Genomic DNA, 18,480 nt, shown 5'->3' with positions numbered 1-18,480 from the left:
TTTTTGTATTTGCTTCCTCCCTTCTTGAATGTTTTTCTAAATCTCCCTGTCATCATTGCTATATCATTTTCTTCATCACTTGATGGACTTGAGCTTTCACTTGCATCAACTTTGAGTGCAAGTGATTTCTTCTTTTCTTTAACTTTTTCAGACTTTAGTGCTATGCCTTTCTTTTTCTTGCCTTCCTCTATAATGTCTTCCTTAAACACCATCTCATGAGTCATTACAGAACCAATTAGCTCATCATAAGTGTACTCGGAGAAGTCTTTGGTGTCAAAAATAACTGTAGTTTTTACTTCCCAGGACTTTGGTAAAGATTTCAACATTTTCTTTACAAGCTCTTGTACTTTTTGCCAAGAGCCTTTAAGAGATTGACAAGATCTGTAAAATCTAGTACTTATTTTAGCAATAGTTTCTTTAGGCTTCATTGCAATAGGTGATTTTAAGTTTGTCCCATATCTCCTTTGCCGTTTGACAAACTAAAACACAATTATATTCTTCAATATCAAGAGCACAATAAAAATATTAGAAGCTTTTGCATTGATTTGAATCTTTTGCCAATCATCCTCAATGTATTCTTGTTCAACTTTAGGTATTATTCACCAATCACTTTAAAAGGAATAAAAGGACCTTTCTTTATCATTAGCCTTTGGCCAAAGGTGCAAGTATACAAGCCAAATTCGATGAACTAGCCATAAAGAATCACTCCAAGGTTATTAAATCATAAGCAAAAGAGACAAACTCTAATACCAATTTATCATTCCAAATAATAGTTGATTTTTTTTTTTGTTTGGGGGGGAGGGGAGGGAGGGGATGTGGTGGTGTGGTGTTGTTAATTAGACTTTTCCAACTTTTTGGCCTTGCTTATATAGCCTAGTAAAAAGTTGTGGCCAAGTTCTTCTAAGGTGTACAAAGTGATGTGAAAGTGTAAATAAACAAGTTAAACAATATCAAAATAGAGATGCAAAGCAAATAAATAGAGAATGGTAGGTAAGATTGAACACAAGTGATTTTATAGTGGTTCAGCTCTCACTAAATCTACATCCACTCCTCAAAGATCCTATTTGAGTGTTACTCTTCACAGTCTTCTCTTTTCAATGGGCAAAAGTTTTTGAACATTCACAAGATTCACTAGGTACTTGTAAATAAACAATTTAAACAATATCACAATAGAGATGCAAAGCAAATAAATAGAGAATGGTAGGTAAGATTGAACACAAGTGATTTTATGGTGATTTAGCTCTCACTAAATCTACATCCACTCCTCAAATATCCTATTTGAGTTTTACTCTTCACTATCTTCTCTTTGCAATGGCTAAAAGTTTTTGTACGTTCACAAGATTCACTAGATACTTGTAACCTCTTGCAAATGTTCTTCCCAAACACTTTTTCAAACATAAGCTTTACAAGGTGCTTGCAACCTCTTAAATGATTTTAAAGAAATGTCCCAATCTCACTCAATTACAATCATAAGTTATAAAGATGAAACAGAATAGATTTGCCAATAAAGATCAATAAAAACTGATTGATCACAAGAGTGAAAGCTAATACATGACTTTGATTCATCTTGTTTTAGCCTTCCAATGGCAATCTTTGAATGGGCAAAACACATAATTCTCTTTGAGTAAAGGTTAGTTTGATTCTAGTTGAGTTTTGTTGTCATCAAAATCAAACTCATTTTGAGCTAATGGGTCAACATTTTCTTTTAATTTCTATCTTATCATTTTCCAATCTTACAACAACATAGAACAGCCAAATATTGAAATTTAATTTTGTTTCAAACATTGGACCTTAGAATCTTCCAATTTTCTCTGGAAGATAACAACTGCAACAAAATATTTTCATTATTCGATTAATCACCAACAATCTTGTCGCAGAATAACAAGAAAAGGCAAAATTAATACTTGGGCTTCAATATTTGTAAACTTTTGTGAATTTAGGAGCAATTATTTAAGAATTGAGAAGACTCGCCTGCATCTACTCCGAGTTGATCCTCTGGAATCTATGCAGGGAGACGAAACCTACTTTTCTGAACTGATGTTGAAGTCGCATACATCATTTTCTTCTTAAGTTGAAAAAGAAAACTTGCAAAATTTACAATTGAAAAAATCGCTGTGTTTTTCCTTTCAGTAAGAGAGAAAATACATTTACCTCAAGAGAGAGAGAGAGAGAGAGAGAGGAAAAGAGAGATCTCTCAGTTTAGTTTATTTTTTTTTTAATGTGGACTGTTTTGGGAATAAATGTTTACCATTTTCAAATGAGGGTTTTATAACGGCTACTTGGAGTGTATTTAGTTAGAAGATAGCCGTTGGCTGCTTTCCATTTTCAAGAAACGTAACGCCACCAAAGACGATCTTTCAAACCCACATTTATTTTATTCATACATCTCCTTCTCTCTATCTCTTCAATCATTTTAAATTTTTTTGGCTTTAATTCCCGAGAGCTATCTATCTGAAAAGGTTAATCTGGCAATGGATCTCGGGTGCCTCGACTTGGGTTGCATCTCTGTGTTAAAGCACAGCACTGAAACCGCTGTTGATTCTCATACGGAAGAATGCGATACCCGTGAAAATGTGACTTCAGCTTCTAAGGCTGGAAAGGTACAACTTCTTTTCAATTTCTTGAATTGTAGTTATATTACTTGTCAACGATTTTTCATGTTTTTTGTGGATTTTGTTTTTGGTCTGACTAAATTGCAAAACCCTAATTTCTAGAAATCTAGTGTTCGTTTTTCTTTGTATTCTTCAGAATTGCTTCAAACCCTCGTAGCCCTAAAGAACTCTGTTTCTTGGTTAGCTGTTCTTTTCTGGATAATTACTCTATTTTTTTTTTTCTTATTTTGTTTGCGTTCTTTGGGTATTCAAGACTTTGAAGAGTCAAGCCCAGTGGGGATGTTTGCTGTTTAATTTTCTTGAATTTCCTATTTCCAAACAGAGTATATCCAGAAGGCATTATATTGCTTATTGATTGATTCTATGAATTACAGATGAAAGGTATAAATTTAGTTGGGGCTTAGAAATTCAGAAATGGGATTAGTTAATGATTTGTTAATTTGCTTTTCATTTATTAAAGCTTAAAGCTGATGACATGATAAAGCTTTTTTCCTGTTTGATTTTCGTCTTTTGCTGTGCCAAATTGGAAAATAAATAAACAGGCATTATATTATAATCAGTGAATTTATGTTGCGCTTAGAAACTTGGAAACAAAAATTTTGCCACAACCAAGTTGATGGATGCAAAGAATTCTATGCAATTTTTTCGATGATTGTGAATTTATAGTCCAAATTATACACACGGATTGTGAAATGGTCAACCAGGATATAGAAAGCAACCCATATAATCAATCTAGTCCAATCACTCATTAAATTTATTTTCCGATTTGCTTCATTCAGTCCTCCTTATCTCATTGGTCAAATAGATTTGGCTGCAGTTTACCTCCAGCCAGTTTTCATTTTTAGTTTCTTGTGCACGTATATTTCTTCTAATAGTTTTGGTAATGATTGATAATTTCGTTGTCCAGACATTTTGAACTTCAAGTTTTCGTCTTGCATTCTTTTCAATAAGTGCGCGAACGCAACACCCGTAACCAGTTGAAGCTACTTCAAAAGCTTTAGCTGCATTTTACTCCATTTTCATTTCCAGATTTTACATTTCTGCTATTGAATAGTGCAGAATAAATCACCAAAAGGGGTTGGCCAATCAACTTTGAATGCTCTAACCAAATTTACATCACAAATTAAGAAGCCTCCTCATCGTAAGAGTTCTCCTATCAACTGGTTCCCACGCAAAAAGGTGGACTCCTACTTGAAGAGGAAAATCAAAATGCTGCAGGTTGCCTTGTGTAACACATTCCATTTTTTTTGCTTTTTCTTCTTGACAGAGAGCATGGAATTATGTGTTTTTTAAGAAACTTGTGTAATTGTTTCAGGAAATAGATGGCATGAATTTAACTCTTGATGAGACACTAGGAGATTCTAATCCACATTATTCAAGAGTCTTGAGAGAAAAAATTGCAGCAAGGGAGGCAGCACATACAGCAATGGAGGCTCGAAAAGGTGCATTGGTTGAAGCATCTTGGTGTAGAATACTTCGAGCAGCCAGGTAAATGTCAAGGTGTAAAGGAAAATTTTCATTTTTTTTTATCCTTTTCTTGTGCATAACTTTATTTTAATTCTGCAGGATCCAGAGCAAAGAAGCAGAAGCCCTTCTGCTAAAGGCAGAGAAAATTGCAGCTGAAGCTTTTGAAGTAGCTGCAGCTATGGGGGTGATCATGTATGATATGCCAAATTGCCCTCGGAAGCCTAGTCAAATTGAAACATCTACAGCTAATGGAGGGAGATCTACCACTCATACTGTCACGGCATCATTTGAAACACCATTTGAGGTGGATAAAGAAGTAGCTGCAGCAGTAAAAATTGCATTTAAAAGGCTTGCAACCTGTCCTTCTTTTAACGAAGATGAAGTCAAAGAGTTGCTGTGCAAAATAAGTCAGAATCCAGATATCGATGATAATAATCAAGAATTATTACAGCTTTCTTCAGAGCATGAATCAGAGTCAGGGTCAGAACTTGAAACGGTATCACAAAATGATGGCTTTAGCGCTTCAGACGCTGACTGTAAGTTGCCAGCAATTGAGACAAGACAGAGGAAATACCAGAAAAGGAGGCAGTCATTGGATCAGCTTAATATGACAAAACTTGTGGATATTATGCTTGAGAGACTCAGATGTTTGAAAGAAGATGAACTTTCTTCTTTGGCCACTATAGTGGCAACTTGTGGTTTAAATGCTGCCTTAGCAGAAGTGGAAAGCAGTAAGCTGCATGATGACTCTGCAGCTGATTATACCTCAAATTTTAACATTCCTCGAAGAATGTCTTCTGTGGGTCCAGGAACAATGAGATACTCAAATCTGGAGCAGATGAAAAGGAAGCAAGCTGCTGAGTCAGAACTCCCAAGTCTAGACAAGTTTTTGGTTAAGCACATGTCAAAACTAGAAAGGGAGGTGCAAGAAGCTAAGAACAGCAAGAGGAATGGATCTGTAGAAGGAGATTTAAAGAAAACAGATAAAGATGACAATGGAAGGGTAAATTCAGAAAATAAACATGATCCTTTTCCTGATTTGGGGAGTATTCTTGTGAAGCATTCCTCTAAGCTTGAGAAAGAGATTGAAGAGGCAAAGAAGAATTCGGGGCAAACTTTTGAAATTGCTCATAAGAAACCAGTAAATGACTCAATGGAGGTCATTCCTGACCTGGGAAGTATACTGATAAAGCATACAGCAAAGCTTGAAAAGGAAGTTCAACAGATAAGAAAGAATTCTGAAATTGTAGATGGCAAGGAACTTGAACGAGCACCAGGTAAGGTGGTTGGTCGAGGAAAAGAAGAAATTCCTGAAGTCCCCAGCCTGGATAAGTTTCTGATAAAACATGTGTCAAGACTCGAAAAAGAGGTCCAGGAAGCAAAGAACAAAAGGAAAAATGACCTAGTTGAAGAGGATAAGCTGATGAACTTGAACAAGAAAGCGAATTCGTCTACTTCAATCTCAGTATCTGATAAAGACACCTGTTCTTCCGATGGAGAAGCAGCAGATAAGGAAAATGTTGACTTGAACAAGGGAAAGGATAGAAAATCTAAAATGGATAAAAAGCAAATGACCTTGCCACTGCCAAATACTGCCAAGGGTCCTGATGAGTCTATAATAACACTCTCAGAGACAGAAGACAGCTTGGACAAGATCTTGGTGAAGCCGGTGCATAGACTGGAAAGGGAGAAAATGCAAGCCTTGTCATTGAGAAACAACCATGGAAATATTAGGCACCAAAATAAACAAGGAGGAAATTCTGTTACAGACTATGAAGGCTTAGACAAAGTTTTAGTGAAGCATGTATCTAGACTAGAGAAAGAGAAAATTGAGTTCAGTTTGAACAGAGAAGACCAAAAGATGAAGACAAAAGGCAGAAATGTGCACATGCAGATGAATGAAGAAGGTGGGCTGGACCAAATATTAGTTAAACATAAATCAAAACTAGAGAGGGAGAAAGAGAAAATGGAGCTCAGTTTGAAGAGAGAAGACGAAAAGATGAAAACAAAAGGCAGAAATGCGCACATGCAGATGAATGAAGAAGGTGGGCTTGACCAAATATTGGTTAAACATAAATCAAGACTTGAGAGAGAGAAGATGGCTTTCTCTCAGCAACCTGAAGACCAAATTAGATTCTCTGTATCTCGTAGAGAAGCAAGGGAGAGGGAGTTGCAAGAAGTATGGGAAGGCTTGAGTTTAGGGAACTCCATCAGGCCGCATCTCTCCAAACTTGAAAGAGACAAGGCAAGTTAATTCTTTCTTTCTTTCTTTGTGGATTAAAATTAGATTATGCAAAAGAAGACTTATTCTAATTTATATCTATTGTTGGTTCTTTCATGTTTCAGGCCGCCTGGATTAAAGCTGAAGAAGAAGAAAGAAGGCAGGCAATAGAGAAAGTGTAATTTTCTCTGTCATGTCTCTCTTTTGAATCTTAAGTGTACAATTTGTATATTTTTGGAATGTTTTTGCTACTGGTATGCCGAAACTTAACATACCTTTCATTTATATGAGGGAGAATCATTTGAAAATGATCTATTGAAACTGTGGGATGAAAATGATCTATTGAAACTGTGGGATGAAAATGATCTATAAGCAAAAACAAATATGATTTTAAATTTGATGCGAGTAACTAAATTTAAAAAGGGTGAATTTATTTAAACTCAACACAATTAAGTTTTTATCCCAAAAATTTATAATTGGCTATATGAATTCTCTTTTTCTATTCTAAATGATTTTGAGTTAAATCTTCGAAAATGTGTGTAATGCTTATAGGTCATATTGTACTGCTCTCCTCAAAGTCAGTTTGGGTCTACCCCTTCTTTTTTTTCTATCCTTTAACCTAATATACTTTACTTGTCTAACTGGGTGAATTCATTTAAAAAGGTAAAAAATCATATCAGATTCTTTTCAGCATTAAGTTACTAACCTCTTTTATATCATATGCAAACCTCTTTTATGTACGGCTCCCCATGCAAACCAGATTATCTCCACCAATTCAATTAGCATCAAATTGGCAACCCCCCTTCGAGTACTAGAAGGCTTCACTGTGATTCCTTTTATTGATTCTAATCAACAGGTAGGATTTCAGTTCTTATACAGGAGAGATCAAATAAAGATGTCTTGTGATTTGGCTATGGTATCAGAGGCCATTTATATGGTAGATGGATTTATTTCAAATTGAATCAGATGCAAAGGTTGTTGTCAAACGATCTTGGAGCCACAGACGTCCATTCTTTAGGAGATTGAGCAACCAGGTATTTGTTCATTCAAAACCTGTGACATTAGGGTTGAGCATGGCCTTTCTTTTCATTGCTTTACCAATCTTTTTACCCTTTATTTGAATTGAGGGAAATGGAGAGAAGAGATTCTTACATTTCCTTTGTTTAGATAGCAAATAAAGAAAAGGAATGAGGAGAAATAAAAAGAAATGAAGGGAAATTATATTTCCCAATTTCCCTTCATAAAGCAAAAATATTTCTTTCCAAATTGAAAAGAGATGAATGAAATAAAGAGAATTAATCATTTATATTAAAATTACTCGTATACCCTTAATATCATATAAAAATAAAATTACGAGGGAAATTTTATTTGTCCTCTATTTGAGAAAATATCCAAACAATAAAAATGAAATTTAATTTTTCTTCTTTTCTTTTCTCTTCGCTTCCCTTCTTAATTTTTCCTCATTTCTCTTGCTCTTTAATTTCTTCAAATTTGTATTTAATTTCTCCTCTATTTTAGTGTGCTGGGAAATTTGGAGAAATGAAGGAGATGGTAAAAGCCATGAAAGAAAATAATAATTTTCTATTAGGTGTTTACCTCATATAATTTTCAATCATTTTGACATGAGTTTAATAACTTTAAAACTTATTTTCAAAAATTTAAATTTTATTTTAAAAAAAACATAAATTCATCAATAATATCAAAATTTTAAACATTACAAATAAATAATAAAATGAGGACCAGACCACACCACTGTAAGTCAATATGTAACTTATTGTCATAGACAAAAAGCTCTCCCATGTTTTAATATAATGTATTAAATTTTTTTGTTTGAATATCAACTTGATAAAAAATATAAACTTTCAAGTATTTACTGATTCTTTAATTGAAAATTTAATTAAGATTTGAAAAATAGTTTTAAATTATTTTTTATTATTTTTCTTTATAATGAAAATTATATTTTTCAACTATTTTCCAAATAAAAAAGTTATAATAAAAAATTAGACAATAACTTTTTATATGTAAAATTGAATAATTATTTAGAATTTATTTACAATAATAAAAAAATTAATCATATTACTATAAATAAATAACATATATTGAAAAAATTTAAAAATAAAATACATTTTAAAATATATTTTATAATATTTTATTTTTTTAATTATGAAATATAAAAAATTTTTTAATTAAAAAGTATTTTTATTATTTATAAATGAACACATTTTATTTATTTTTTAAAAAATAAAAAATTATTTTCCACAAGTGAACAATGTTATGTGAGCCTTTTTGGCGCGTGAATTTCATGAAAAGCCACCTAGATATCTTCTATGGTAGAGGTCTCTCTAATAATGCATTCATATCTCGTTTGTGACCTTACTCTCCGCAATCTTCAAAATATTACCACAATCAAATGGACTGAAATAATAATAATAATAATAATAATAATAATGGTTTGTTGTGACCCTAATTGTGGATTTATTCAATAGTGCTAACGAAGTTATTGTTGAAAAAATTATTTTTTAAATATATTAATTAAAAAATAATTTAAAAATAAATTTAATAAATTTTAATTATAAAAATATTAAAATAATAAAATAATTTTTATTTAAATTATTTTTTTAATAATTTTTAAAATAATAATTTTATTTAAAAAAAGCAATTACCACCTTCAAACCAACACCAAACAGTAACTATATCACTATCCTCCAAAAATCAACCCCATTATCATATCCTTGAGATCCTCAATGGCTTTTTCCAACCATAAATTTAATGGGCATTATTATTTTACAATAAGAGAATTTTGCATTGTGTTGACTCACCAACTTGGAACGAAACTACGGTCAATCTCAATAATTGTAGAACCAGTCCAACTCCAAGATCCATAATAATTCTAATTAATAAATAATATTTTCTTTAATTTATTAATCTTTGCTATATCACGCCTAACAACATTCCTACGTGGCGTATGATGATTGGGACGTACGGCACAGTCCCATCTTCAGTTCTTCTACTTTTAACTTCAACTCAAAGCACAAACTCAGAGCCTTGAAAAATCAAAAGTTTGGCTTCGAAGTGCTTTGAAGTTCAATGCCACCATTGGGACCCACGCGGCAACGACTCGACTCGCTCGTACGAGTCACGGGCTCCGCGTGACTCAAAACTTTCTTTTCTCTTCCCTTCTTTCCATTCTCTCTCTCTCTCTCTCTCTCTCTAACCATGTGGCTTCTTCTTCTACCCTCATCTGCACGCTTAATTTGACTTGACCCTCTCTCTTTCTCTCTCTATCATTTTTTCTTCTTCATCTGGTTTTTGCTACTAATTTTCTGTTCCCATTTACTTTCTCTCAAAAATGGCTCCTCTTTCTCTTCTTTCTTTCTCCTTTTCCTTCCTCTTCTTCTTCTCCCCTTCTCTCTGCACCAATTCTGAAGGTACTCGAGTTCTTGAGGATTCTTGTTTTCTAAAGCAAATTTTATTAGTTTATTTAAAGTGGGTGTTTTGAAATTTTAAGTTTTTATGAAATTTGGTTTTTTTTTTTTTTTGGATTTTGCTTTTCTTGGCTAGAAAACATGTGGATGGGTTTTAGTTTTACCCTTCTGATTTTCTAATTTTTTTTTTCTCGTTTTGTGCTTTTGTTGGTTTTTTGGGTTTCAGGGAATGCTTTGCATGCTTTGAGAAGCAGGTTCTCTGATCCAACCAATGTGTTGCAGAGCTGGGACCCAACTCTGGTCAATCCTTGTACCTGGTTCCATGTCACCTGTGATTCCAACAATCATGTGGTTCGCTTGTGAGTTTTCTCTCTTTTCCTTTCTTTTTTCTTTTTCTTTTTTCCCTTTTTCTTGTTTTTTCATTTTTATGTTGAATTTCTTATTGATTATATTATGTGTAAATTTTCAGGGACTTGGGGAATTCTAACATTTCTGGGTCTTTAGGACCAGAGCTTGCCCAGCTCAAGCATCTACAGTACTTGTATGCCCTTTCATCTTTTACTTTTAATCATTTTCAATAACTGCAGCTATTTATCTAAGCGCTACTTATGTTTCAATCTGTTGAAAAGGAAGTGTAAAATCAGCTGAAATATGTCATTTTGGTTGAAAAACACCCTTTAGAGCTTAGGTTCTTCTGTTTATTAAGTATTTGTGTGTTTGTTTTTTATATGATTCAACCAAGCACTGGGTAGTGATTCTTGAATTGGTTTCAGGGAGCTTTATAGGAATAACATAGGTGGGAAAATTCCTAAAGAGTTGGGTAAGTTGAAAAATCTCGTGAGCATGGATTTGTATGACAATAAATTTGAAGGTGAAATACCCAAGTCCTTGGCAAAGTTGAAATCACTCAGATTCCTGTAAGCTCCTTTCCTTTGATTAGTCAAAAAATTAATTTACGAGTGCACGATTTTTTGAATCCCATGGACTATTTTTTAACTATGGGTTAATTGTTGATTTAGACGGCTAAACAACAACAAACTAACTGGATCTATTCCAAGGGAGCTCGCCAAGCTCAAAGACCTCAAAGTTTTGTAAGTAAAGAAAAGGGATTTTGCTTTTCAATTACTTGTTTCTTTTGTTTTTTCAATTTAGTTATGTTTTGTTTCTTTTTTTTTTTTTCCGGTTGCAGTGATGTTTCTAATAATGATCTCTGTGGAACAATTCCAGTAGATGGTCCCTTTGCTACTTTTCCCATGGAAAGGTATCATCTATCCCCAATTCTGGTTTTGCAAATTCTTAGCAGAAGTGGAAGTTGCTAGTTGTGTGTTCTTAGTATTTAGTATCAAGCATCAATTTGAAGAATTTGGCTTAAACTGGAACTGGAATACTTCATTAATAACTGTTCCTGTGAAATAAGTACATTGTGAAATTTGTCTTAAGTGCTTAACCTGGTGAACTTCAGAACCGAGTGCTATATGGCTATGCTTGAATAGATGCTCAACTTGTGAGTGGAATGCGGAAGGTTGGCCTTATGGGATTATATAATTAGTCTGAGTGGCTGCAATAGACAACCCTGCAACTGGGCAGTAGAAGTTTTTTTATTGTCTGCTTCCCTGATTGTTGATTCATTCTGGCCTTTTGATTCAGCTATCTTCACTTGATCAGCCTTTGTTGCTCGCATTTAGATTTAGGTGCAACAGAAAGTGAATTGCTATTGACCTACAAGTCCTAAGTAATACAATATTCTGCAGCACAATTTATCAGTGATGTGAATGAAGTATTGTAAACATGAAACCTATGATTTTTTGTGTAATTTCCTTGTTAAGCACTAATGAATGCATTGAGAAAAACCTTCATGAAACAGGAAGAATATCAATTTCATACGATACCTCTTCTTCATTCTTTAGGCTTGCAAACATATGGCTTATTATATTTGAGAATTTTCGCTCAAATCGTTTGCTTCCTGGCATTGTTTCAGTTTCGAGCACAACAGGCTTAATGGACCAGAGCTGAAGGGACTAGTGCCTTACGACTTTGGATGCTGAAGCGAAAGCAACTCGATTTAGTCGATAGTGGATCTGCCTGTAGGGACTGTAATGCTATGGGGTATCTATATGATAAATTAGAAGGATAATACTGCCTGATTACAATCTGTACTTGAATGATGGCTCAACATATATGTATGTACAAGTATGAAAACAAAAAAGAAATAAGATGGCTGCACAAGATCTGCAACTTTAGTCTTTTATCATGCCTGATTGCTTTCAACCTTTTCATAGCCAGAAAAATGAGGCATGGAAATTGTTTCTGTTCTTTTTTTTTCTGTCAGTTTGATTAGGTGGTGGAAAGGTGGATTCATATTTTGGTTGTTGAAGTTTGAATTTGGATAAAATTTCTGGATTTTACTTGAGCATTATTTATACAGTAGTCTTCAAATTTTAATTAGGGCGGAGAAAATTATCCTAGTTTTTGTCCCTTTGCCAAGAAATTGGGGAGATCTTCTTGTATTGAAATAACCTATTCGAATGGCTTGTTGAACATTTAATATATTAAAAGAAAATAAAATTCGGTGAGATTCAATAAATAATTGCTTTTGAAATTGACTGATGTTGAAGGGTTTATCATAATCTTTTGTTTTTGACAAACGTTTATATTTTGATGCAGCGTGATGTAATTAGTAATTAATAATGTAATATAATTAAATTATCATGTAATGTAATTATTATCTTATTATTTAATTTGATTATAAAATAAAAATAAAAATAATATAATATAATAATAATTTTTATTTTAATATTAATTTATTTATAACATTAATAATAAGTAGTAATTATTAAAGTAATTGATAGTCAAGTGATAGTGGTGATTAAGTGGTGATGACTATAACAATAATTAGATGATGGTGGTGGTGGCAAGGTGAGGTAGTGGGTAATAATAGTTAATTGGTGATTACGGTGATTAAATAACAGTGATAGTGATAATGACAACAGGATAGTTACAGTAGTGGTGGTGGATGACAAAGTAGTAATGATAGTAGTAGTGAGTGAGTATGTAGTGATAATGATAATAATACTGATAACAAATAAAAAATTAAAATAAATAATTATGATTACGTTCATTTTTATATGAAATGATCGTTATGTTAATTTAAATATAATTAATTACGTTACGTAATTATCGTTTTATTATGTTAATTTTTTTTATGTTACCAAATAACGTAATTAAATATGAAATGTTATAACAATTATATTACAACTTTGATTACACATATCAAATATAGTCTAAGTTTATAATTTCTCCACACATAGAGAGGGAGTAATATTCAGATAAAACTTTCTCAACAATGATGACTTCATAATTTAAAATTTCTAAATGTAACATCTTTAATTTTCAAATAATAATAATAATAATTATTATTATTATATATATATATTATTCTAACCCTAGTATTGTGAACTTCGCATATGTACTATCATTTCGTGGAAATTCGATCGTCGCCCGGATCTGCAATTTCGGGTCGAGCAGATAAGCTACTGGAACCATTTCAGAACCGGGTCAAGATTATAGGCTACCCCACCGTTTTCAGATGTTTTGGACGCGTTCCAGTTGTCAGATTTGGCATAGGTAAACTCGAACTCTATATTACTCAATTTTTGCCTTGCACTGGGTTAGAATAAAATTTATAAAATATTCGTGGATGATAAGAAAATTACGATTCCTATTGCAATAGCCTTATAATATTGTTAAGAACCGCGGTGTATGTTTATAGAATTTTTAAAGTTAGTTTATATAGTTTTTGAAAAATATTAGTTTTGAAGTCTTATAATTGAGTTGTTTGATATTGTGATTATTGCTTGGTTTGGAGGGCCCAGGAGGGGTCATATAATGATGATGAGATATGGGTTGAGTTTAGAAGTGTTATTTGAACCATTTTGCAGGTTGGGTAGGTCATAGGTATAGGAAAGACTGCTAAATTTTCAGCACAACTTAGGGCGTCTTTGGTCTTTTCTTAGTTTGTATTGAGTCAAATGTATTAAATAATTGTAATAAAATTGTCAAGTGAGCCGGAATAGCCTTCCTCTTCCGCCCAGCTGCCACAGTGACTTCGGTTATGTCTGTGAGTAAAATATTAATTTTAATTATAATTTTAATATTATTATATGTTCAAGCATGCCCATGCATCACTTATAAATATGTATCTATGTAGTTAAATACTAGACACATTTTATATTGCATTCATAATTGTTGAAGTGCCATGGATATTGTTTGTGGTAATTTGGAGCAGTGTGTGTGTGTGGCGTGCGTGTGGTATAGTATTGAATATGGACAGGACGGGTAGACACGGCTTGAGAGACATTCGCTGGGACCCGGTCCTTTGGGGCATACACGGCTTGAGAGACACTCGCTGGGACTCAGTATTTAGTTTATTAAGCGAAAGTCCAGTTTGAGAGACACTCGCTGGCAGAGGTTGGATTAAGAGGGCGGATCAGCTCCCATATATGTATTATTTGACAGTATTGGGTGTGTGAGTGCTCTAAATTGCCTTTTTGCTGTTATGATATGAAAATTATGACGATGTTGCATTTCACTCCACATGGTGCATTAGTTTTAAATAGTTATAGAGATTGTAACAACCAGAAAAAAAAAAGATGGGACTTTGGCGTGTGACAGTGGATTTCCACTGTCACTGCCAGCTTTTTATAAAAAAAAAAATAAATAAAAAATAAAAAGTTCAAAAATCTCTTCTCTCCTCTCCTCCCCTCTTTTCTTCTTCTTTCCTTCTCCGGTGATCAGCCGGCGACCTCCCAAGCGGCTCCCCACCCGACCGGCGACCCTCCAGCGACGGCCAGAACCACCAAAAACGGCGGCAAGAGAGGGAGAAGAGAGAGAAAATGCGCGCACAGTGGGCAGCGGCTTTCCGGAACGATTCCGGCTTCATCAGACGTCCGATCGAGGCGATTCAGGTGGCGTTAGAAAGCTTGTTCCGAGAGCTTTCTTTTGATACCAATTTTGCAGCAAATGGAGGTCGGATGAGTGAGATATAGAGGAGAGAATTTTCGGGTTTTTCAAGCTTTTTCGTCAGATCTAGGACGATCCAACGGTTGGATTGACGATCCGAGACCACATATGGACTGAGGAAGAGGGGAGGAACATGATGGTATGGTCAGATCCGGCAAATGTCGCCAGCGACCGGTGGCCGGCCACCGTGCGCGGTGGTTCCAGCGATGGCTCCAGTGGGCTTTGGAGATTATTCAACTTCTAGAGGCTTTCTCATAAATTTTTGGAATTTTTGAGACACAGATAAACTTCGGGTAAGACTATTTTCATTATTTCTCTGTCTGTGGAGCATAAATACAGTGTTTCTTAAATAGGAAAAATTAGAGAAAAATTCTAAGAAAAATATATGATGAAAGTAAAATTATTTGCAGATATTCTATGGTGTTTGTTGAATTTTTGAGTGATTGTAGAATATTTTTGAAAAATATAGATGGATTTTAGTTAGATTTTTAACATATGGGCATATAAGATTATTTGAAATTAAGATATTTAAATTTTATATGATTGGTTGAAGATTGAGGATGAAGGTTTAAATATGTGAATATTGAATGGGGTTGAATTAAGAATATGTTAGCTGTTGGAAACTTATGAAATTGAGTAATATTCTTGAATAAAATATTCATGGGTGATTAGAAAATTACAATTCATTTTGCAATAGCCTTATAATATTATTAAGGACCGCGGGGCAAAATTTAAGAATTTTTAGAGCTTGTTTGATTAGATTTTTACAAAATGTCAATTATAGGGACTAAAACGTAATTTTTAAGGTGTTGAGTATTGCTTGGTTTGGAGGGCCCAGGAGGGACCATATAATGATAATGAGATATGAGTTGAATTTACAAGTGTTATTTGAGCCTTTTTACAGGTTGGGTAGGTCCCAGGTATAGGGGAAACTCTGCCTGATTTTCGGCATGAATTAGGCTGTCTATTGCCTCTTTAGAGTTTTATCTTAACTTAGTACTAACAAATTTATAATTTAATTATTAGGTGATCGAGGTCAGCTATTTTTCTGTATCCAGCAGCCACAATAGTCATCGGTGTACTGTGAGTAAAATATTAATTTTAATTGTAATTTCGATATTATTATATGTTTAAGCATGCCCATGCATCACTTATATGTATGTATCTATGTAGTTAAACTCTAGGCACGTTTTTTGTTGCATTCATAACTGTTAAAGTATCATGGATGTTGTTGTGGTAATTTGGAGCAGTGTGCGTGCGTTGGTGTGCGTGTGATGTGGTGTTGACTATGGATAGAATGGGTAGACACGGCTTGAGATCTTCGCTGGGACCCGGTCCTTCGGGGTAGACACGGCTTGAGTTCTTCGCTGGGACCTCGATTTGGTTATTTAAGTGGAAGTCTGAGCTGAGTTCTTCGCTGGCATAGGTTGGATTAAGAGAGCTGTATAGGGGATCAGCTCCCATATATTATGATTGATATTACTGGGTGTGTGAGTGCTCCAAATTACCTTTTTGATGTTATGATGTGAAATTATTGCTAGTGTTGCATTTCACTCTACAGGGTATATTAGTTTTAGATAGTTATAGAGATTATGGTTAAAATTGATATTTTACTCTCTGAGTCGAACGCTCATTCCTGTTCACCATATTTTTTCAGGCTACAGGAGGAGACATTTTTCAGAATAACCTGTCCCTTTCCTCTCAGGTTATGAAAAGATTACTTAATTGTATTATTATTCTCCAAATTTGTAATTTAGGACTCTGTATGTACTAGTAGTAGTATTAATCCTGTCAGGGACTGCGTGAATTTAAGTTTTTGTATTAATAAATGAAAATTTTTTATGAGTTTTAAATAGTTTGTAAATGATGTAACAGGGTTGAGCTAGGCTCCCCTAATTTTAGTTTCTGATAATTACTGGATTAAGTTGGCCCGAAATGAAATTATAACAGTTTGATTTAAATTATTTTATATGCATATTGGGCCTAAATTGTGGGCCTGGTTATGGATTTGAGAACAGTAAGGCTTACTACGGGCCTCAGGGGCTTTATGCCGGCCCAGGTCCTAGTGTAGGTCCGGCCCATAGGTTGGGTCGTGACAGAGATTATGGTTAAAATTGATATTTTACTCTCTGAATTGAATGCTCACTCCTATTCATCTATTTTTCCAGACTATAGGAGGATTATATGTTGTGGCTAACCTGCTCTTCTTCTTCGTAGGTCCATTAATAGTATTTAATATATTATGTATAATTGAGTTAAATTTTAGACTCCGCATGTGTTAGAAGCACTTATTTTTATTTTGGGCCTGTGTTATAAAAGTTATGTTGGACCTGTAAAATTATTAACTGTATGCATGATGGGATTGGATGAGGGAGCTGAGCTCCCATTTGAGTTATAATATTTTGATTATGTGGAGGGTGAGCTGAGCTCCCCAATTTATTATATATTGTATTCACAGGTCGGGTGAGTAAAAAACTCTCCGTTAAATGGTCTATTTTATGGCCGGACTCTGTCCGGTTGAATTCTTGAAATTGGGCCCAAATGGGCCTTAGAGTTGGGTTGAGGAATAGTTAGGCTTACTATGGGCCTCAAGGGCTTTAGGCTAGCCCAGGTCCTAGTGTAGGTCCATCCCATAGGTTGGGTTGTGATAAATGTGGTATCAGAGCTTAGGCTTTAGATTCATGGGAAAGTGTGCACCTAAAGTTGTCACATGCGGAGTATAGGATTCTGTTTCATCTTTTTTCTGTAATTCTTCATTTCTAGATTCTGCGTTATTCCTCGGTTAATATAAGAATACTTCAGTTTAGCACCTCAGTTTTGTGAAGTACATAGAAGTGTGAAATAGAGTTAGCAGACATATTGAGGTCTGCCATGAAAATACGTTCTCCAAGAAACACTATATTTCTATCAGTATGGGTCTAAGTGTTGTGCCTATCTGGTGCCAGGCACGAGTACATAAAGGTGAGTTTTGATAGTATAATTGCACTAGATAAGGGTGAGGATACCACTGTTGGCAGTCGTCAATGGATGACCCAGTCAGAGTAAGTTTATGATAGTAGTAGATTCAAGAGAGATAAGAGATTAGGAGACCTAGTTTGTAAGGACGTATCATAGTAACTATACAATATTCTCGATGTCTGCTCTGTAAGCTACAAATTATAGTACCGACATGAGATTATTGTGTAGAGCTGCATGCATCCCCGTGGTGCTCCATAATGAGGGTGTTTGTGGATGGCCTCTGTTTTGGTACAATTATACTAGAACAGAGTTTTATATCTGCAGAGGAGTTAGGAACTCCTGGTTAGGGATCTAGAGCTAGAATATCGAAAGGTCACAGTTGGGTGGTAACTAGAGTCAGTAACTCAGTTACCCTAGCATGAGCTCGAGTTACATCAAGAATTGCCATCAGACCAGAGGTTGCGGATTAGTTGCAAAGTAAAGGTGACATCTATAGAGTGAGACCATCTGGTCTTCGGTATAGAATTTTGGATGGTTTTTGCAGTACGACAGATGTTTTGCTTAGAGCTTAGTGAGAATAGTATATCTTGTGTGTATCAGCAAGGTATAAAGTACAACCCTACTACCTAGGGAAGGTCGGAACTATGAATTGATGATTTACAGAGCTATGATATGATAAGAGAGTCATTAATTTGACATGGTTTTAGAAAGGTGGTAAATGTAGTACCTTTGTTACAGTAAGTTAGGGTATAGTCCTATCTTTTCAGAAGGGATCGAA

General features: G+C 34.3%; 2 protein-coding genes across 2 annotated transcripts; both read left to right on the top strand.

The window, feature by feature from the left end:
* The first annotated feature begins 1,922 nt into the window (after window positions 1-1,922).
* Window positions 1,923-6,608, top strand: LOC110651726 (uncharacterized). Its single transcript, XM_021807117.2, has 5 exons — window positions 1,923-2,600; window positions 3,672-3,830; window positions 3,928-4,100; window positions 4,179-6,324; window positions 6,426-6,608. The coding sequence occupies exons 1-5, from the start codon at window positions 2,472-2,474 to the stop codon at window positions 6,480-6,482; spliced, it is 2,664 nt and encodes an 887-aa protein (XP_021662809.2). The 5' UTR covers window positions 1,923-2,471; the 3' UTR covers window positions 6,483-6,608.
* A 2,718-nt stretch (window positions 6,609-9,326) lies between these two features.
* LOC110651728 (leucine-rich repeat protein 2) lies at window positions 9,327-11,974 on the top strand. Its single transcript, XM_021807119.2, has 7 exons — window positions 9,327-9,728; window positions 9,952-10,084; window positions 10,195-10,266; window positions 10,499-10,642; window positions 10,745-10,816; window positions 10,915-10,986; window positions 11,704-11,974. The coding sequence occupies exons 1-7, from the start codon at window positions 9,650-9,652 to the stop codon at window positions 11,768-11,770; spliced, it is 639 nt and encodes a 212-aa protein (XP_021662811.2). The 5' UTR covers window positions 9,327-9,649; the 3' UTR covers window positions 11,771-11,974.
* The last annotated feature ends 6,506 nt before the right edge of the window (window positions 11,975-18,480 follow it).

The sequence above is a fragment of the Hevea brasiliensis genome, chromosome 14, assembly GCF_030052815.1.
Source record: "Hevea brasiliensis isolate MT/VB/25A 57/8 chromosome 14, ASM3005281v1, whole genome shotgun sequence".
In the NCBI taxonomy this organism is placed as follows: domain Eukaryota; kingdom Viridiplantae; phylum Streptophyta; class Magnoliopsida; order Malpighiales; family Euphorbiaceae; genus Hevea; species Hevea brasiliensis.
This window is presented reverse-complemented; position numbering and strand designations above follow the sequence as displayed.